Source organism: Rhinoderma darwinii, chromosome 12, assembly GCF_050947455.1.
Source record: "Rhinoderma darwinii isolate aRhiDar2 chromosome 12, aRhiDar2.hap1, whole genome shotgun sequence".
In the NCBI taxonomy this organism is placed as follows: Eukaryota; Metazoa; Chordata; class Amphibia; order Anura; family Rhinodermatidae; genus Rhinoderma; species Rhinoderma darwinii.
Window position 1 is genome coordinate 8,782,908 of NC_134698.1, and position 22,938 is coordinate 8,805,845.

The following is a 22,938-nucleotide window of genomic DNA, read 5'->3' on the forward strand; positions in this document are numbered from 1 at the left end:
ATATATACACTGAATATTGGTACTGTACGCTATTCTGTATGTTCTTATTTGTTGCTGAATGTAGTAATACCCCCCTCATCCCCCAGTAACTCCTGAATGACATCAAACCGGAGATTATCTAATGGATAAAATTATAATAATGACACAAGATCATTGACAGTGAGCAGATAATGGAGCAGCAGACAGGCATTATGCAGCAATTTGTTCCCTACAACCCGCTAGATGCAGCATTATTCTGTCTCTTCCTCACACAAGATCTGACAAGACGTTACTCTTCCCCCCTCTTTACCACAGACACGGAGATTATACATTGTCTCTCCAAGGCTGCCGACTCCTACGGTACATGTAGAATGCCAACATTTTTCAAAAATGGAGATGTATGGCCTAAGTCTCCCAAAAATATTTGAAGGATCAGGCGCGGACCACTACAAGGTCACGACTTCCTCCAGGATTTTCCTTGGGAATATTGTCACCGATCCGCATTTAGTAGCACAGTTTAGAAATATGATGGGTTGGGGGACCTGTATAGGGTATCTCATGGCAGATCTTAGAACATTTCCTAAACTTGAGTCCAATTTTTGGGCCCTTTTAGTATCCTCTTTATTGCAGTCATTTGCTGTTGATCTGTATAGGATCTAAGGGGTATCTAAAAGGACCTCCATGTTACCATCGATGGAGTTTATGAATACTACAGAGGATCAAATTGCAAAAGAATATCATAAATGTTAAATTATAAAGGTTACGGAGAACCTTTTGGACCATCAGTTGCCCCAACCAGGTTCCGTTTGTTGGAAGGAACGTGTATGAGATGTTTCCCACAGCTGAGAAGCAAGTGGATGTGCCCTAAGTTGCGGTAGGACAGCTTTATGGTCATCGCCATGAAGGTTTTGCGCTTTTTTGAGGCAAGATGGACCTCCTGTCAAGTCACTTCAGCTATTATATCTCAATTGGAGGCCAAGAATACTGCAAATAGTCCTTCTGGTCTTGGACGTCATATTTGGTGGAGCAACTGATATTGAGATTGTGATCTAACATGTCAACATATCGACTTTGCCTTAAAAAAAATAAAAAAAATAATCCTTGATTAGTAATCTACTCGCGCTCCTTGTCCCGACATAACCCATTCTTAAAGGAACACTCGGGGCAATGCCTAGGGCAGGACCTGAGGGAGCGGTGCATGACAAGTCAGGGCTCTGTGCTGCCACTCGAGTTCCTCCAAACCAAACTCCTCACCCCAACTCTTTATGAAGCTCGCTGTATGCACAGGGGCGCCGTCACGCTGGAACAGGAAAGGGCTGAACCCCAAACTGCTGCCACGTTTAAAGCCACTAGGGAGAATTTATCAACAATTTTCTGGTGTAGAAAAGTCGCAGATGACTCAAAAAGTTGCAATTGGCAAAATAAAAAAATTTACTTTTGGGCCATTTACTCCGTTCTTGACACTTTTCTAAAAAGTGGGCAAAGCTTAGTAACAGGGGTAGAACCCGCGGCCCAACAAATTTATTAGAATTGACACCAGAAATTGCCAAGGGGCCTAACAGGGTTGAGGCAGTCCATGTATCGTCCCCCCGTGATCGGATATTAAAATAAAATAAATTAAAAGAAAACATTTACCTCCCCGCTCCAAACCCCCGGAGCTTCTCGTACTCCCATATCAGGCCACGGCACATACAAGGTCAAGAGGTCGGGTATGCGCCGCAACCTGATGTTGGAGCCTGTGAAGATCGGGGGGGGGGGGGGTGGTAAGCAGAGCGGTGAGGTGAGTAACATACGTTATTTTACGTCCAATTTGGTGCGGGGGAGGGGGGGTGACAGGGCCTTCCAGTGTGACCACAAAAGTTATGCATTTTCTGTATCAATTCCTCACTATTTTCAAGATATCTGCTTGCTGTCAGTCAATGGGAACCTTCATGTTTACATCCAAAAATATAAAAACTCATCCTGACCCAGTTCTGCTCACACATTTACTGACAGGATCTAAGGGCAACTTATCTGCTACTTATTTTCCTCAGCGGTTGCAGTTTAGCTGCAATCGAAGGCTAAAGGTAGTCTGAAACACCCTGTGCCATCAATGGCTCAGGCTGATCCTCCATTCTTTACACTGCAGCTCTGCTTTGTCAGATTGGCTGCTGTCTATAAGCCTAAGCCCCACCTAAAAGTCAATGAATGGAGAGCAAATTTCCAATAATGAAGAATAGAATAATTATAAGCTACAAGTAAGAAAAAGATATGCAGCTACTTGCTGCATATATACTGACTGATGCCCCCCATTAAGGATATCACTTGTTGACCCCCCTTACTTGCAGGAAACAAGGTTGCTGTTACCCTATGGTTTTGTTCCCTCCATTATTGTTTGACAAAGTTGCTGGCAAGAGGTAGAGCCACCATTATGCCAAGTCGTTCGACCCATTGGGGGATGGGAATGATCCATTGGGGGTCTTCATAGTATGCGCACCTTTACATAAACAACAAAACCAAAGGCCATACAAGTATTTAATTCTTCTTTTATTTTACAACTCCATATTCTACATAGTCAGCGAATGTAATCATAGACAGAGAGGGATTTCATCTTAATATACCCCAACCTAAAAAAAAACAACCCTATAACTGTATACACTGTATACCCCCCTTCCCCTCTACTAGTAGTTATTTTAAAATATACGGGAAACGTGAGGCGACGGCGCCATCTTGTGCACACAAGACATAAATGCATTTAAAAATCCTAGGCCGTAGTTGTCTATGTCACAAATAGTATATACCGTATCTACACGCACTGTACATATCTACGCACACAGAATATAATCTATGGCCACATACATTTCTACACATAAACACACGTGTATATTCATTCTTATTTTTTTTCAATATAACCTGAGTTTTTCTTTATTGTTCTTATATTCTAAATAGTTTTTATACTAAACGGCATCAGGAAAAAGAAAAAAAATGAAATTTATAGCGAGATATATATATATATATCACCTGGCTCCATTCAGTCTTATAAGGACCAGTCAGTCCAGGTGACCTTGTAATCTAATGGTGGCCGTACACGACCGGTGACTGGTATGACGATGATGAATGGATACAGTTAGGTGTATATTTCTGTAATAATTAGTTCCAACCAATGGAAATCCGTCTTAGAAATGTATAAAAAATCATATATACTCTATGACCGGAGACAAATACATGGGGGGGGGCAAAGAGTAGGTACTTTCCATCGGAAGGAGCATCCAAATAGGTCAAATATATGACCAGCTTAGTCATTGCATTAAGTCCTGCAACTTTCCAATATACTTTGTGTTTCAATTCCTTACCATTTTCAAGATCTCTGCTTACTGACAGTGAACAGCAACAATCGTGTTTACATCAAGAGGTTTAAACCCATAAAGACCTAATACAGCATCTTCCACGGCTACAATTGCACCCAGTCTAGGTAATCTTCTGTGAGTTAGCACACACGTAACTTGAAGCTCTTGGGCCCAATGCAAACCCTTCAAAGGTCCCCTTTTTTATGATTTCAAATTTGGATTCTCATGAAGACAACCCCTTTCCAAAAACAAGTCGCCGGCGATCAGCTGATTTCCATGGATCACCCTCAGCGATAAGCTCTTATTGTGGGGGCACGCTCCGGGTAGCCACACATTTCCGCTGCAGTGGCCACTGCAGGGGAAATGTAGCATTACATGCCAGGACATGTAATGCAAGGACGTCCTGGGTCCACCAAAACAGGAGTCGTTCTGGCACATAAAGGTGGGTACTAAGCGGGGAACCCCCTCTATGATGTCCAAATGACCTAATTGGGCATATGGATAAGGGCTGTCCTCATGCGACCTCTTTAAAAGTCCTGGTCTCACATAGGGCAGATGGACCTTTTGGGTCCCCTCAGAGCCCAGATGTTACTGCAACCGCTGCACCCCCAATAGTTTTCTACCCCTGGCAGCACAAATCTCTCTCCTACCCTGATAGTCTGCAACAATGTATCAGTGTAGATTAAATGTATCAGAACTTGGGTTGTCTCATAAAGATGCTCCATAATAGGGGCCAGCCGTGTCTTCCCCCTGCTGATTGCCATGGGTTGGAGAAGCCCATAATACAGCGATCAGTTGTATGCCGGCTTTGTTTTAAAAAGCGGTTGTCTTGGGGAGACAACCCTTTATAACTTATACAGAACTGACCAGACTAGTTACAATTGTAGCAAACCACCAGCTGTGAGACGGTTTGTAGGTTTTGACATTTCCATGGGACTATGTTTCTAAAAGGAATCTACACTCCTTAATGTACACAGTGACTCCACCAGCAGAGTAGTGAGTACAGCTCTGGAGTATAATACAGGATGTTACTCAGGATCCGCAGAGGATAAGTAATGTAATGTATGTACACAGTGACTCCACCAGCAGAATAGTGAGTGCAGCTCTGGAGTATAATATAGGCTGTAACTCAGGATCAGTACAGGATAAGTAATGTATGTACACAGTGACTCCACCATCAGAATAGTGAGTGCAGCTCTGGAGTATAATACAGGCTGTAACTTAGGATCAGTACAGGATAAGTAATGTAATGTATGTACACAGTGACTCCACCAGCAGAATAGTGAGTGCAGCTCTGGAGTATAATACAGGATATAACTCAGGATCAGTACAGGATAAGTTATGTAATGTATGTACACAGTGACTCCACCAGCAGAATAGTGAGTGCCGCTCTGGAGTATAATACAGGATGTAACTCAGGATTAGTATAGGATAAGTAATGTAATGTATGTACACAGTGACTCCACCAGCAGAATAGTGCGTGCAGCTCTTGAGTATAATGCAGAATGTAACTCAGGATCAGTACAGGATAAGTAATGTAATGTATGTACACAGTGACTCCACCAGTGGAATAGTGAGTGCAGCTCTGGAGTATAATACAGGACGTAACTAAGGATCAGTACAGGATAAGTAATGTATGTACACAGTGACTTCACCAGTAGAATAGTGAGTGCAGCTCTGGAGTATAATACAGGATGTAACTCAGGATCAGTACAGGATAAGTAATGTATGTACACAGTGACTCCACCAGCAGAATAGTGAGTACAGCTCTGGAGTATAATAAAGGATGTACATTTTGCTAAATTGTATCACTTTGTTAATTATTAAGTAAACAGAAGAAGAGAATTATTGTTACCAACATAAAAACTTATCAACCATCCGGAACATCATAATCCCTTTTATGCAGAAATTCTTGCTATATGTTATACTAATAATCTCTGCTACACAGTCCCCCGATCTCTCTGTTCCTTATTAGAAACAAACGGGCCATCTGCATGTGGTTAAGGAACTCTGTTCTCTTCTGATCCAGTCTTACTTGTATTGCTGTATTAACTCAGTAATAAATGGGGGACTCAAAACATTGTACCCCAGTACTTAAAATGAAGTACAATCCAGAAAAAATGTTATTTTCGATTTCCTTGAATGAAGAGGAGCTGCAATACCATAGACAACCCTTGGCAAAGGTGGCGCTGTTTTTCAATGTTATGCAACCCCTTTAGGCTATGACAAATTATTGGGGCAGGTTTCGGATAACAAATTCCTCCTAAGTGGAAGCATACAGTCTTTGGTTAGGACAGACAGCTGGTACTATAATAAAAGATGCAATTACATTAGTAGTCACATACTGTCAACCCAATTCCTACCCTAGAAATATTGCAGGTCTGAATACAATTTTTCTGATCATGACATATAACCAATTTATGTAGCTGGAGATTTGATTTTAGCGTTTAATTATTAGCCCCCATGTAGGGGATGCATGTAATGATGCAATCTGATAAGTCATCTTCTGAGCCATTAGGATGTCAGTGTAATTTAATGCGAGACTGACATGAGACAAGCATGACATTAATTTGACTCCTTCTGACAGCTTCTTAATCCAATAAAATGATGACTAAAATTAGTCGATAGAGATGACTCTGATGAGCCTGCATTCTCCTAAATGTAGCCAAGGATACAAAATGTTTGGTAAAATGTTCATAAGGCACAAAAATAAAACAATGGCATCCTTTGTGTGGCCTCCAAAGCATATGACAAAAAATAGTGGCTCGAATATCCTTTCGGAATTTCAATATGGTCATTTAACAAAGGCTACCATGTATTTTTTTTAGATAAATATACCATCACCATTCTACCAATCTCTGTATTTTTTATTTTATTTTTAGGTTTTTTAAACTTGACCCTGCCAGGCAGGAATTTATTTGCAATTTACCTTGGTATTAGCATGCAATAATTCAAGTAAAGGAAATGCTAAATTATCTTACATACATGGGTCTAGAAAAACTATAAACACTTTGGGAACCGTAATGGGCACCACATTTGGGCCTGTGCCGTATAGGACAAAAACAGTATATATCATTGCTTTAAAATTACTTTTGTCATACACGTGTGCATATATGTGTGTGTGTGTGTGTGTGTGTGTATATATATATATATATATATATATATATATATATATATATGTGTGTGTTTACACAACCACATCTGTGTATCCCTAATCTCTATCATTCTAGATATAGATTTATAGATATATTTATATATTTCTATTTATACATAAGTAGACAGGGCAAAGTGCTATAAGACACCATAAGATCAACAAGGGTTGATTCCCTTGTGCATTAAATATATCTCCTGTTTTCTCTAAAATAAAATATACCTTCATCACATTCATATATAATTTGCTATACATCTATTAGTTTTATTATTTACTCTGTGTGCTTTACTAGTGACGTTTTCACCAGTCTAAAGCTCTATTCGGGGAATTTATAGCAAAAAATTCCTCTATTATACATTCATTTATCAGTATATTTACGAAGATAAAGTTTTGTCCTTGTTACGTAAGTGCTCTAGCAGACAAATCTCTCGAACTCTGCTAAGAATATACAAATACAAACAAAAAAAGACACTAAAACCTGCTACTTAGTTTGCCAGGAGATGGCGCTAGAAGATAAGGATTCGATTTAAGATAAAGCACCAGCTAGTCAATATGTTCAAGCAGGTATTTTTAAGTCAACAGGACTGACCCAGTTTAAAACCCTGGAAATAACCATAATTATAAGTCAAATTAAAATTTCATGTTATACTATTTACAATTGCTATTTTTTTTTACATATATTTTATATAAAACATACCATACACTAATAATTTTACACTGCTTAGATGCAGCAGGCCATCGTCTTAGTACCATCAGTACCCAAAAAGTCACAGGAAGGGTAGAGATTAAGTTCATCATTTTTTTTGCAGGTTTCGTTAAGTCTGATTATACAAACAAAAAGTCCAATTATTTGCCGATCCAATGGAATATGAATATTCTATTTTCTATTTAAAGGACCCCTAAATAGTTAAATTTAAAAATGCTACATTTCACAGGTCTACCAATATTCCCGCACGTGTATGCAAAAACGTCCTAAAGCTCATGAGAACAAAATCGATTAAAAAAAAAAAGCTGGTGATCACAATGGAAGCGACTTCTTGTTCATTCATACTTTTTGTAGATGCCATGATGAGCCACCAAAATGTTGTAAGGTCCTACGAGGTGCCAGGAGATTTACAGATTTACTTTTGATTGTTTTTCTTTATGTTATAGCTATATTGTTTTTCCATGGTTAACATTTTTTAATTATCAGATTCGTTTTGAGGAAATAGATTCTGAAAACTGGCAAGTTGTTTGATCTGTTCTGTTTGCATAGAATGTCTCCTTATGAGTTTCTTCTTGGCTTTGGCGTCAAAGTGTTTTGGAGAACTTGGGGCCACAGGAATCAGTGTCTTCTGGCTGCCATGAACGGGTGAAGGAGCTTTGCCATTAGATCTGATGTCAGGGATTGGAGGGTTGAGGTTGACGTTCAGTGGTGGTAAGAAGCCTGGTCGGGTGTGAGATATATGATCCAGAAGAAGAGTCCCAGATCCTCTCCTTTCCAGGAGACCGGGGGTCCTACGGCGGACAGACATAGGAGAAACAGCACTGGGAATACTCTCCAATGATTCACGAGAGGAACTGGTAAAAAGCGTTAGAGGAGAAGCATTGTATTTTCTCCTTTCTAAAGACACACGTCCAGAGTCTGGAGAACCGGGAATAGAATCAGGGCAGAGGTGGGAATCTGATTCATAGTGGTCCATACGTGTCAATTTATGATGAGCAACTCCTCGTAAGTTAGCCCCAATGGTTGGAGCCAAGGTGGCACTAGATGTTTCCTGAGCCTCAGGTGCTGTGTTTCGCCTTGACAGTGGCTGATGTAGGTGGCTTAAATGGACCCTGTCAGCCCATGAAGAACCTGGTCCTGAAGGATCTTCCTCAGATGACTGCTCTCCAGTCTTAAAGCAAGATGAATCTTGACCCTCTATACTGTGACGTCTAGACAGCAAAGGTCTCTTGGTAATGGACAAGTTATTTATTTCCGCAATGATATGTTCTTCAGATTCTTCAACAGTAGGCTTCTCGGCAGGTACTGCAAGATGACATCCGGCCAAGACAGAAGGGGCTACTAAACCCCAAGGCTCAGAGTTTAGCCGTTTCAGTTGCTTTTTGTTCACCATTCTTCCTTTATTAGGTATGTGATCGGAGGTTTTAACTTCTAGTTTGCTGGATGTAGGGCACGTAAGTCTGGTACCCATATTGAAGTTAAATACATCACGGGCTTCTTCTTTCTCGCTTGCCGGAGAAAGAGATGTTTTTAAGTCAATGTCCGAGGGAGACATACATACTGATGGAGATTGCTTGTCATCTACTCCTGGGGAGGGCGGAGAGTTGAGATACTGCTTTGTCTTTTTGGTCCCAGAAGGAGAAGTATCGGTGGTTATGATGATCACCTCTTTGCCTCTAGCTTTGCAAGCATCCAAGAGGACCCTTAAGGTGTCTCGGTCACCTTTATTAAGAGCATACATAAGAGCAGATGTGCCTGAGTAGTCTTTGATACTGGGGTCTGAACCATGTTCAAGCAAAACTGAGACCACGCTTGCACCAGTCAAGTTGCAACAAGCGTGCATTAAAGCCGTTTTACCCATCTTGTCAGGCATGTTTGGGTCAGCCCCATTTTCTAGAAGGTATTTTACCATTCGGGACTTATTCTGGGGGTCATCATATTTGGCTAAGCAGGCTGCCATCAAAGGGGTTTCACCCTGGGCATTGCCTTCATTGATGTAAGCCCCTCCCTCCAGCAAAAGGCGCGTCAGTCTGAATTTCCCCTGCCACACCGCCTTTAGTAAGGCACTGCCTTCTGTATGCAACATGGTAGAGTCTCTCATTGGTAATGTGGTCCAGGAACAGATGGAGTATCTGCTAAGCTAAGAAAGGAGCGCTATGTTGTTTTGAAACTACGCATTTCGCAGGTAGGTCTTTTTCCTGGAAAAAAAGAAAAACAAAGTTAAGAGATGACGGGTTTTCTCTGGAAATCAATCATATTATTTGTTTTATATATTGTTTTATAGATTGTCAATAGTTGTTGTAGATATTGGCTTTGTAATAAGAAAGCGTAGGTTAAGACTACGAAAGATTACCTGTCACCTCTCCTGATATGTCTGTTTTAGTATCTAATTATATTCCCCATGAAATAAAAATTCTAAAGCATCTTTTCTTAGCACTCCACGTTGTGCCATTCCTCTGTTATTCCTCCTAGAAATGTATGAATAAACTGACAACTGGGTGTTACTAGTTGGGGGCGTGTCCCTACACAGTCTGATATTGTCCAATCAGTGCTGAAAGATTGATACTGTGTAGGGACACGCCCCCTTTGACAAGGAGTATGGTAACACCCAGTTGTCAATTTATTAATAAACTTTTAGGAGGAATAACAGAGGAATGGATCAATGCAGAGTTCTAAGTAAATATGTTCCAGAATTTATATTTTATGGGGAATACAAAAAATTAATAAAATAGAGAGAGGGTGACAGGTCCTCTTTAATGAAGGAGTCCTACGTAATTATTATGTGTTCAAGGGAAGGGGTGCAACTTTTTTTTAGGCACTTATACATGACATGCAGGACGTTTCCTCCTACATTTCCACTTTTGACCACTCACCAGCCTTGTCATCGGTGTAGGAAGTAGGAATCTGTTACAGTGGTATAATAGAAAGTCCTCATCCCCCATTGCTGCCTATGATGCTGCTTTCTCTTGTTGAACCCCTGATAGCCTAATTTTTACTAAATTCAAAAAGCCTATAGAATCGCCTGCTCCTTTGGACCAGTAATTTTTTTTCACCAAATTTCAAAAAAAGATTTCCTTTGAGAGGTTGCGGTCTTGGGGTTAAATTCTGACCCTCTTTTTATTGCACCTCAAGATGATCATTCCCTGTTGATAAACCTTTGTGATGGGCTAGGGAAAAAAGGAGCCCAAAGACCATTCCATATCCATAAGAGTCTAGACTTAGCTCTCTCTAGTGTTTGACCTATAGCAAACAAACTCTCCCGGCAGAATAGTTGGCGGTGGCTGATTAGACCCCTTCCAACTTTAGCCCCCCAACCCTCCATGGTACACCTCTGACCTCTGCTAAACCTGCCATCGGTTGCGTTTTATTATACATGCAGGAAACTAGGTTTTCATGCATTCTGTACTTCGAGCCCCTCACTCTAAAAGGTGGCCATAGAAATTAGAGTAAAGTCGGCCAAACCTGCCACACAACTGGCCAACCATCTGATGAGTATTGGTTTCAGGTGAGATAAGCTGCCGCCAGAGGTGTCTGGCAGCGGCTTTCTAATGCTGGTGGTAAGTTGCTCTCCTTCTGGTGGTCCCCTCTGCTGGGTTATTCGCTCCTACCACCGGCGCCCCGGTTTCTATGTATTGTCGGCGTTCCATGTCCACCGGCATACTGCTTCTCGTGGCAGGCACGGACACCAATGTACCTCCACTTCCAGCTGGCATACTCTGCCTTCTACCCGCTCTCACATTCCCCCTCTCCTCTCTGCTGTGGCTGTGCCTTATGGGGTGCGCAGGCTCCCTTGCAGTTTCAGAAAAGGCCAGCGTGCGTAGTCAATCATTCCACAACCAATCCCAGATGCCCAGTACATATTTATGGCAGGTTTACTGGTCACCTGATGCCTGAGCAATTTTGGTTTACAGTGCTAGCTTTTTTCTGTGAGGGTGTTGTTACTGTGTTCTGTTCAATTTCCCATGCATCGACCCTGGCCTGTCTCTGACTCTCAACCCTGTGCTGCCTGTCACGACCCTCTACCTGATTTATGACCTTGCACGAAGTACACCTGTCTTGACCTTGGCCTCACCCTGACTACTCACTTGCTTGAACCTTTGGTGTACCGCACCGGCGTCCCTTGGCCTGCTGGGCCAGCTGCTAGTTAAACCAGGATCACCTCAGGAGGTAGCCACCTGGTGGCCTTCCCATAGCGAAGTCCAGATGCTCGTACAGGGGATAAAGTGAGAATACCGGGGAGGCCACATAGACAATGCCCTTAGAAGTGGCCCAAAGTCAAACCGGTTGCATAGGATAGTGGGACCATAACCCACACGTTATAACAGGCTTATTCTCCTTCCCGATTGAAAATACATGCACGCTCGGCCAAACAAGGAGGAATAGCTGTCTGCCGAATCGGCTGAAAGCTATTGAAGGTTTATGGCCACCTTAAGCTGCCCATAAGCCCAGGCCTTTTGTAAAAAATGATGAATCCACCCCGATTACAATATAATATCTCTCTGAACACAATTAATATGGAAATATCCAGAATTCTATGTATAGTAGTGAAATAACAGAAGGGAATTGGGGGAGGGCACTGGAATGGTCGAATTGGCAGAGTCCATGAGAGATGCAATAAACTTGCCCAGGCAGATGTGTAAAGCGATTTCATTCTCCGGAGAACACAAGGCCAGTTCTAGTAATTGAATAGACTCAGTATAATTGATTGGTATAATCCATAAGGCAATTTGCATGTTTCATTTCAGTTCACAATTGCCCTGTGTCTATTTCGGAAGTACGGGAAGACTACCACGAAGTCACATACATTGGAAGATGTTATTTACAACAGACATTGTGCTCCGAGAACAATCATCTTGTACAAATTATAAAAGACGAAAGCAGACAATAAACCAAGTCTATTAGACCATGATATTTCACTGTGGCCATAGTTTCATTCTTGCAAATTACACATGGCAACAAGACCGGGCATGGATTAACCACGAGGAGGGGCGTGACAAGTAACAGTAGGGCCCCGTCCCGAGGGGGTCCCAGTGGCCCACATTTATCAAAAGCGACTTCATTTTAGAAAAATTTAAGGTAGAACTCGGTTATTTTATCGACATATGTTGCGACAAATTTACTGCATTTGCCCCCTTTGATAAATATGTCACAACATGCATCCCTGCCATGATCTTTCACACTGGCTAAAATTGTGCCACGGTCTATGAGGAGTAGAGATGAAAAAAAAAATTACATTTGCAACTTTTTAAAAAAATATAAATAAATTGCATTTCATAAATGTTTGCTCGTTCTTCTGTTGATCACTGCCCTGTTTACACAGGGCAATTATCACCAACGAGCATTCTATGAACGATCGTTTGCCCGATAATCGCTCAGTGTAAAACCCCCTTGAGGGTCGGTACTAATGATGGCAAAAAGTGGGCATTGAACTTAAGTTTTTAAGACATAAGAACAGGGGTTCCCCCATTTTACTTCTTAAGAGCTATATGGATATTTGTAACTAGCACTTATAGAGCATTTAGGCTATGGCTACACGGCGACGTAGGCACGTGTCTAAAGATCGCTGTGTGACACTGCGTATATAACAGTAACGTATGTGAATATGAACCCACAAGTTTCCGCAACCGTGGCAAAAAAATGGAACTTTTTGGATTTCTTTCGAGTGTTAAGTCGCGATAGTGGCAACTTGCGGGTCGCACTGTGGCAACATATACTTACATTACTGCGATGTACGCAGCGCCACACAGTGATCTTTGGACACACGACCAACTGCTCCAAATGCTTTAGATATTTAGTTAGTATTGTGGGCAGTGGCGGTGGCACTGGTGGCCTCTGGCTGTTTTGGGGCCCTTGGAGAAGTGACCACCATTTAGGTGGCTCAACAATCCCCTCTACAATGTTTGAGCTTGGGTGCGGGTACCAAAAGTACCACAATGAATCCAGGGGTCACTCCATTCTAGTCGTTGACTCAGATTGGGTTCAAACCCTGGGCAATAAGGGCCATGGTCCCTTTACCCCTTCACAGATTGCATTTAAGCAGCATTCATTTCTTTGTGGTTGAAAGGCCTGCACTTGAACTTAAATTTTTGATTGAGAGCCCAAATGCTTTGCCAGTCCACCCCTGCTCTGCCAACAAGAGATAGGGAGGTATGGCATGAAACGGCACCAGGTGGTGCCCATTTTTCATAGAAACCCCCTATCCTCTATATGTTAAAACTAGTACGTTAAAGTCAATGTCTACTCTTGAACATCAATAGAAGTTTTTTTTATACAGATCTACAGCTCTCCAAATTCAGTGAAAAGACATCAAGATAAAAGATAAAATGATGCCATGCCTCTTGTTAGAACTCTACACGTGCCGTTTCTCTGTTATTCCTCCTAGAAATTTATGAATAAATTGACAACTGGGTGTTACCATTTCCATTCTCAAAGGGGCGTGTCCCTTCACAGTCTCACTCTGTCAGCACTGATTGGATAGTGTCAGTCTGTGTAGGGACACACCCCCAACTGGTAACACCCATTTGGCAATTTAGTCATACAATTTTGGGAGAAATAACAGAGGAACATCACAACGTAAAGTTCTAAGAAATGATGTGGCAGAATTGTTATTTCACGGGCCATACAACTATTTACTAAAACAGACATGTCAGGAGAGGGGACAGGTCCTCTTTAAGTCTATGTCTATTCAGGAGATATGGAGCTCTGTATCAGAAAAACAAAGAATATTGGACCTAAATTGAACATTTAATTTAAAGCACTTTGACCATGGGTCTGAATCTGACTAGGATCACACCTACATTGAGCTTTTGTGACTTCTTGTGAATGTAGATTGATAGCCCTCCTGGGAATAGGGACTGATATAAATGAATATATTCTTACATTGCTGCTATATTAAAAAAAAAGCAACATTTATTTTTTTGCAACAAAAAGTTGTAGAACGCAGAAAAACCTTCATTAGTTTAAAAAAAAAAAAAAAAAAAGACATGAACATTTTCGAGCCTTGTGTTATAAAATTCACACATTTTAAGCGCCAGATCCCAATCACGAGTTGTTTGGTTTCTCGTGTCTCTATAACTGAAATGATGTAACTGTAGGATCAGATCCAAAAAAATAAGATTGTAATGATTATAAGCAGCCAGAGCAGTACATGGGGCAAATCTCAGTATCATTCCCAATCTACGTCTTCATCAAACATGGAACCGATTCTGCACTTGTACAAACTATCTGCTTGTCCACGCGACTGAAATAAGCAGATCACGCCAAGGTAAGATGGCACAGAATTTTTAGGGCAGATAGAGCAGTTAGGCAATTTCGAAACCTAAGTGCCCAATTGCCTTTTACCCTACAAGTACCAATTTTATTTGCCCAACTTGAGCACTACTGATGGTACCACTTTCTCCACTTTAGCCAAAGTGAAGAAAAACCCAAACACTCAAAGCTCTAGGCATTCCGACATTGTGTCTTATATGTAGTTGGCTAAAGCCCCTTGAGGTACAGACATGAGCACAACTGAGGCCTAGAAGCTCAAGGAGCCTCAAGGGCACTACCAGCCGAACAGCACTTGGTAAGGAAACTGGCCAAAACTTTTGTTACAATTTATAGAAACTACATGGCAGGCATTTTTGGGGCCAATATGGCGATCATTTGTAGGGTTACTTTGGTTGGCACTGAAAAGGGGATATACAAAATATTTGCTAGTCGGACAGCCCTGGAAAGCAGAAGCGGTAGGGAAACTATCTTGATCTTATGGTTACAGCTTATAAGGCAACATGGCAGGGGATTTTCGGGCCATCACTTGTGGGACACTGTGGCTGGCACTATTATGGGGCACCGAAAAGGGTGTGTATGAAAAATTTGCTACAGAATATTCCTACATGACATGTGCCCAGTCAGGTCCTGAGAGAAGAGGTGGAGCGGGATGGTTGGGTTGGACCTATCTTCATTTCAGGCTGTGGAGGTGGCCCACACACTCTTTCAAATGCCACAAAAGACAAGGGGCCAATAAGAGACCCCCAATTAAATATACATTTTCCATAGGAAGGTTCCAGAGTCCATAATGAATATTTTTACTAGCGCTCTAATTGCGAGGCAGTATATGCATGGGTTTGAGTCATTGCCTAGCAAAAGTTACCGGTGTTTTGGCTTTCTTTTTGTATGACCAGTAAATTTACTGACCTTCAAAAACATTGGTAGCCAAAATGTGTGAGTTCTAGTGTGAGGTGATCACAACTCACTCTATTGCCATTACAAAGTAGGCATGGTGTAGACAACCCCTTCTAACAGTGTGAAACCCGATGCAAGGGTCTCGATACTGACAGATATCCAGAGTCAGGAATATCTATGCCAACAATGCACCCATTAAATTCAGTCTGCTCCCCTACGTTGAAGTCATCCTATGTAAACAACTGCTCCGGATGTAGCTCTAGGTTTCAGGAAATAGAGGTGGAAACCAGATGGGATGCCATTCTATTAATTAAACATGATCTAATATGGCATATGGCAAGGGATTGACTGGAGGAGGAGCATAAGTGAAACGGTGAGGAAAGACATACGGATCTATGGAGGGTATGTCCTATTGTCATACCTCAACACACAGGTCACACTCCCTCATACATTGATACGGAAGAAGAAAGATGAAGAAAGATGTGAATAAGATGTGAATATAGCATGACCAGATCAATCACGGCAGTCCATATTTTAGTAGAATGCTGAAATAACAAGAAGGGGTTTAAGCATGCATGGGCGTAAATACCAGGGTAGCAGGTATTGCAGTTTGGTTCTTGGACCTCATTACTACTTAATGGGTTTAGTACTCCTGAATTAGATCCTTTAGTTGCCTCTACCACCAAATCTAGATAGGAATTTTTTTTTTCAATTGCTCTTTTTCCCTGCAGTGCCTCCACAGGGGAAACAAAGCATTACAGGTAACAGTCTTTTTTTTTAATCGATACCAGGGTCGTGCAAAGCCAAATGCTGTGGTGGATAAGACCCACATTACTTTAGCCAATAGAGTGGTCTTCTTCTAGCACATCAACATGTTGTAACAGAGCATATAACATAGGTTTGTATAAAGCAGACCACCCCTTTAAGTTCAATACTGCTGACAATGAAAAAATATTATCTGGTGGTGAAGGAGTCTGATCTGCAGATATTGACGGGTATGCTGGTACTAAAGACAATATGTCATGGACAGATCTTCTTCAATAGAATCAGATCTTCTTCATAAGAGAATAACCGTGATACCATAGAAGCAGCAGAATTCTGAGCTACATTGACAAGTCAGCGATTATTCCAATAAATTAAAATGATCAATTACTAGAGGATCATGGCTATTGGTTCCCTGAATGTATGTAAATCCATGCAACATATCCTATTGATCCTCGGAAGATCAATACAATCTGTTTCATGCAATATTTTATATTATTTGAACAAGCTTCTGTCATCGTGGCTCAGGGAAGCTCAATTTTAAGTAAGGATGACCCGTGTTCTTCTCTAAACTACCCCTGGCATAGCCCTCATGCCACCTCAATTATCTTGAAGTACAGAGCAGCCCTCCACACTGTGAAGTTTACTTTTCTAGTTGGCTTTTCAGTTTCCAGAATGTTTTGGACTATCCTTTAACAGTATACATATGTATGCGGACCACTATCAAACGCTACAGACGAGTACTGCCATATTAGAGGGTGCTTGCCACCAGATGGGTACAAGTCAACCAAACCCAAGGATCATGGAAAGGAGATGGGGGACAAACAAACACTAAGTCTTCTTGTCCCAGGTAGCTAGGGTTATAATAATGTAAACCAGCACCATAAGGGGGTCCCATTTTAATTTTTGCTATGGGGCCCTCTCACCTCTATGTATGGGATGGTAACCAGCACACATGTTTATATGTAGGGTGCTATTAACTAGTAATTTATAAATCATGGATGCAGAATGATATTGAATCTTAAGTGATCCAATAAAATGAGAAAGGGAGGATTTATCAGGGGCCAACAAGCAGACTTTAGGAGCGAGGGGTCATAAAGTTCCTACAACCACTTATTGACCAACGTACAACTCGTTTAGAAGTCAGACATGTACCTGAGGACGAAGTCAGACGTACGTTGATCAATAAATGGTTTTAATATCTTTAGGCTACCTCCCGCCTCAAGTGTGTTTGGTGGCGCACGATAGATCCTACCATTTTTGGTTTATGGAAACGGTTCAGGAGGTCTCATGATCAAGGTCTACAGGTGGAGCAGCAACCACGCTAACCGGAGGCAAAGTGTTGAGCCACATGTGCATCTCAGAGTTATGCCTGCTTATTGGACTACTCGGTTTGGTGAGTGCGTCTCTTTCCCCTCCGACCAGCGGAATTTCGTTGACCTCTTTGATATATTACACTATGGAGTGCTTTTTATTGAATTTTAAGTGAACTGGCTCAGTATATCGACTCACTCCAATCCGTAGACATCTTTGAGACATGAGTCCCAATGTGCTTCATGTCTCAGGAATGGGAATAGTGGTTTACAGACCCGTGAACCATGGACTGCCTTGGGCCCATTTGGAGGCCACCTATGGAAGAATGTATACTGTATTACACAAGTACTCTCATGGCACCATACGGCGGAACACGAAGTACCTACAGGCCCGTAATAAGGACTGATAGGGACTCCATGTATCGCCATACAGGGTAGTGTATTCTGCTTTGCCGCGTGCATGGACCCCAATTCTGTATTTTAATTTAGTCCACATTTTGACAATTCGCGATATTGAACTCAAAGCTTATGCTTTGGGGCAGCGTTAAAGAATATATTATGCAACTACCTAAAAAGCAAAAAAGCAAAAGCTCATTATAATGTCAGCATTGGAAATGCTCTATTAAGCTGCAATAGTGTTCCAAAAAAAAAACTTGTAGGGATATCTGTGGTCAATCTATAGTTCAGAGGCGTAATTTGAAGACCCTGGGTCCTATGAAACTTACAACCTACAGCCATTACAAGCCATATATAGCATTAGTGCCCGAGGGACCTTTGGGCAACCCCTTTAGTTACGCCTTTGCTCTTGCTTCCGGCAGGTTCCTAATATGAGAGGGCACCCATAGCCCTATAATTTATTACCTGGATGGTCCCACGGGTATAAATCATTATATACAGGGGAGTTAATATGTATGTAATTTCCCATTATATTATTTAAAACAGCTGTTAAGGTGGAGCTTCACTTTCTTGGGTCGTCTATAGACCCGACTCTTTGATAGTAATCTTGGTCCTGCAGAGCCCAACCAGCCGGCGCCTGCAATAAAACTCCATCATTTTACATTATCGTCGATGGTAAATTCTTGCTTTTGATTACCCATCATCTCATTTTTTATGTATTTTATGAGTTCAAAGCCCTAACAGATGAATATGTGAGCGTCAGGCTACAGAGAGCTGCCGCTTACTGTGCAAGGGGGTGTTTTGATATTGCTATCGCTTACAAAGAACAGGAGTGTAACCACTCAAACGCCATCATATTACCAATTCAAATCATTCTTTATACCACTGTGTTATGCAAATTCTAGTTTTTTCCCGCAGACGCTTACGGTTCAGACTGGGGAAGTGAACGAGGCCGTTATAATTGAATTATCATTAATTAGGATTATTATTATATTATTATTATATAATTGAAATTATGATCATCTGCGCCTCAAATCCCATGGAGTTTCGATTTTTTTCTGGGCATGGTATATTTTTAGCAACATTCCAGAATTATCGGTTCTTTCGTACTCTGCAATATATGCTGCAGCGCTTGGAGATCTTTGAAAATAAACACAAGGGGTGGGCTGGTAGAGTTTAATTAGTGTATATAGATAATTATACATCCAAAAGGGGCCTGTCCGTCTCTCCGGTGATACGTTAAAAAAATCTCATTATTCAGATTCTAAAAATAAAGCTATAATAAAAATAATAATAAAAATAATAATAAAAATAATAGCAAAAAATAATAATAATAAATATAATTAACACAATTATTATTATTTTATTATTTTAAATGTATATTTAAATATCATTTTTTACAATTTTAGAAAAAAAGTTAGGAAAAAAAAAGTCATCGGACAAAAAAAAAAATCAACATTAAATTGGCACTAATTGAAATAATCAAAAATTACCAATTTTTTTTTAGCAACGGCAAAAATACGCTTCTTAAAATAGAAAACACGGTTCCGGGCTAGTATAAGCTAGTTGTAAACGCCTAGGTGCCTCAATGCATTGTAATCAGGTTTTCATGGCCTTTCAGATTAACCCATTTTGAGCGATTTCTGAAACGCCTTTTCATGAGTCTAAAAATAAACAGGGTGGCGCCACATATTTTTTCACATCCCCCTATTCTATGATTCCATATTTGTGTCTCACCCATCTTTCCGTCCAGATCTTACAGCCCAATAAGCTGTAATCTGTGGGAATTAAAAAAAATACTAATAATTTTTTTAAATATAAAAAAAATAAAAATTCACATAGCAATAAAATGACAATAAAAAAAAGGACAAATAAATCAGGGTTAATAAATAAAATAAACACTAATGGAATGCAATAGAAGCAAAAGGGATTTTTTTTTTTTTAGACAATAGTAAGCAATACCTCCCGTAGTACCCGCTCCAGCATCTGTGCCGGGAATGATGTTGGCATGCATCCCTGCGAACACACATGGATGGTTACATAGGGTTAGTGGCTCACCTGGTAAGCTTCTCTCCCTGCTAGATCAAAGCTTGCAAGGAACACAGCTTCGCCCCATACACCATCTCCTTTGGCTTGAAGGTTCCCTGTATATTCCCATTGCAAATTCATGTCTGGAAAGGAAAAAGAATAGACTTCCCCTCTGTAGAAGAATAAAGAGAGAAAAAAAAAATTCTTCTATTTTTAATTTTTGAAAAAATTGCAAAAATAAAAAATACAAAAAATTGCTGGATAAATATATGTATTGCTTTAAAGAAATCCAGTGTATGGATGTGTCACTGAGAATAATCCTATGTCCCCCCCCCTGTTGCAGGCTGCATACGATCTGGTGCCTGCAAGTCACTGTCACAGAATGAACAGCCCTGAGAGACCCACGGATGCTATTTTTAGCTTCTTTCCCATAGAGCAGAAGTAGATATTCCATTAAAATACACTGAGGCATAACACTGCACCACTATCCAGAGTCCGGGGCCCTGCATCGTCCAACCATGCTCCGCCTGCTATACGGGATGCTGGTTCCTGCCACAGTTCTGTTCATTAACTCCTTGGCTGCACATCTTGCAGAGATATCTAGAAGGAAATTGATGAAATTAGATTTTTTTGTATTTTCCGAACCCAAATTTTTTTTTTTATTGACACAATTATTCAAAAATTGATGATGGATTTCCCGGAATGTGGCCGGTGCCGGTGCAGAACCTGTTTATGATGGTTGAATTCACACACCTCGTATGTAGTTCACACTTTTTAAATTTTTTTACAGGGAAGGACCCCATAGATGGGAGAAGGATTAGGCTTTTCTTTGACCTTCTTTGGTACATGAACCTGAGCTAAAAAATTAAAAGGTGAAAATCTATTCATTTAGATGGTAAGCTCTTGTGGTAGGAATTTTTTCAATTTTCAAAGGGTTGTATTATTTAAAAAAATGTCCACTATATAGTAATCCAACTGCAACTATGATCACCCCCACCCCAGTGATCCGATGTTGTCAATCAAAGGGTGTAAAATTCTCCACAAACACAAAGATTTAGTCCCTTTCATATAAAATTCTGACACATAACTTTTTGAATGTTGATGCTTAAAGGGGTTGTTAGATTAGAAAAAGAAGACTGTTTCTTCCAAAAAGAGCACCACTCTTGTCCATGGTTATGTCTGTAGTCTTTTTATGGCAACGGAGCTAAGCCGCAATACCGGACACAGCCCATAGACAAGAGTGGCACTGTTTTTAGATAAAAGCAGACAAGTTTTTCTACTCTCTTAGGCTGGCCATACACATTAGACAGTTGTCGGCCGAACGTTCATTTAGCCGACAGCTATTCCTCCCGATCCCCCCATATACATGCACACTCATGTATTCTGAATGGGGAAAGAATACGACGGCTTGTCTCCCGAGAAGAAAAGGATTTGGGATGCTGAAATAAAATGGCCTGATCCTTCTACTCCCCGAAGTCTGCCGTCAGGGAAAAGTCGGGAGGCCCCCGTACACATTAGATGGTCGGCAGATCCTGACAAAATCTGCATATTTGGCCAACATTAGTCTAATGGGTATGCACAATATAGATTTGTATAACCCATTTGTGGATTATGGTGTCAAGAAGAAGGGATGTGTAGTGCCTGACACAGACACATATATATATATATATATATAGGCCGCCTTCACAATCAACTTTCTCCCCAAAAAGCATCTCTTCTTGTATGAACTCTTTTAATAGTTGTCATCTTGGTCTCCTACACGGGTGACAATCCCTACATGTTAGAAGGGTCCCTCTACAATAAGCTGAAAGTTAAGGGACTCACTGCTGGGATCCAGATGATTAGCTCTAATCTGTGGGGAAACTTGGCAGTAAGTGGTTCATTTCCCTGCAGCGCCACCGCAGGGGAAATTAAGCATTACACATTGTCCATTCATATCAATGGGTTGTCTGTGTAATATAGGACAGGACCGGTCCTCCCGAGCAAGAGACGCTCTTTACAACCTTTCTCCACTCTGCCCAAGAAATGAGGATCCTAAACAGCGGACCCCCCTCCCCCCCACTAATAACTCGGAATTCCCTAGTAGGTTACTTCAAAATGTTTTTCTTTACGAGATCTACTTTAATGTTTCTTGGGCAATCACCCGAGAAAGGTTCCCTGTTTGGGTACCATGTAGGCGATCACATGATTCCGCTTCACGTTGATAATAAACTTGAGGTTGGGGATGTTGCCTCCTATATTTTACTATTATTAGATGCCCCAATTTAAAGATAAATATCTAATGACAGATTCTATTATAAAGGGAGTTGTACAAGATTAGAAAAACATGGCTGCTTTCTTGCAGAAACAGCGCCACTCCTGTCCATAGGTTATGTTGGGTATTGCAGCTCAGCTCCATTGAAGTGAAAGGAGCTGAGCTGCAATACCACACACAACCAGTGAACAGATGTGGCGCTATTTTTGTAAGAAAGCCATTATTTTATTTCTTTTTAAATTGTACAACTCCTTTAAGCTTAAATAACATTCAGCTCACACCAAAGGGTTCATAAAAGTTTTCCTCACCTCAGCTTTGAATCGTGGTGACCATATCCATGTCAGCTCGTTCATATTTTCCCATATTCTGCTATTAAAGGATAATATAACACTCGGGTATTGGAAATAGAAGCGTTATTTTAGCACGGCTTTGTCTGCATACCCATAATGATGCCTATTGCCCTCATTTATTCACTGAAAGTCGTATGGCCGTTCCTTTACAGAGCGCATTACGGCGTACAATATATACTATAAAAGGGAGAAATGCTTTAATAGACATGATTTCAGTTCACACATAAGCTCCGTGTGTCTGCTTTGAACCCTGTCTGATCCATTGTACATTAATTCTGCAGTCGCCATGGTAACACGCTGGCGGATTGTATTGTTGGCTCTGCGCTCACATTTCCCAATACATACTACTTTCTATATCCCGAGCAGCACTGATGTATGAGGAGGGATAAAAAAAAAAAAAAAAAAAAAGACTCAGCCTTGTATTTTTTCCCATCCTCATACCCTCACACTTTCTATTTTTTGATTCGTATTTCAGCATTGCGTCAGCCGGTATAACTAAATCGGGTTCAT

At 40.9% G+C, this 22,938-nt stretch overlaps 1 protein-coding gene across 1 annotated transcript; it reads right to left on the minus strand.

Annotated features, from left to right (window-relative positions):
• Positions 1 to 2,504: 2,504 nt before the first annotated feature.
• ANKRD34A (ankyrin repeat domain 34A) lies at positions 2,505 to 22,592 on the minus strand. Its single transcript, XM_075844950.1, has 3 exons — positions 22,387 to 22,592; positions 19,855 to 20,424; positions 2,505 to 9,360 (listed from the first exon to the last, which is right to left on the minus strand). Exon 3 carries the CDS (start codon positions 9,261 to 9,263, stop codon positions 7,638 to 7,640), a length of 1,626 nt encoding a protein of 541 aa, XP_075701065.1. The 5' UTR covers positions 9,264 to 9,360; positions 19,855 to 20,424; positions 22,387 to 22,592; the 3' UTR covers positions 2,505 to 7,637.
• Between the last annotated feature and the right edge of the window lie 346 nt (positions 22,593 to 22,938).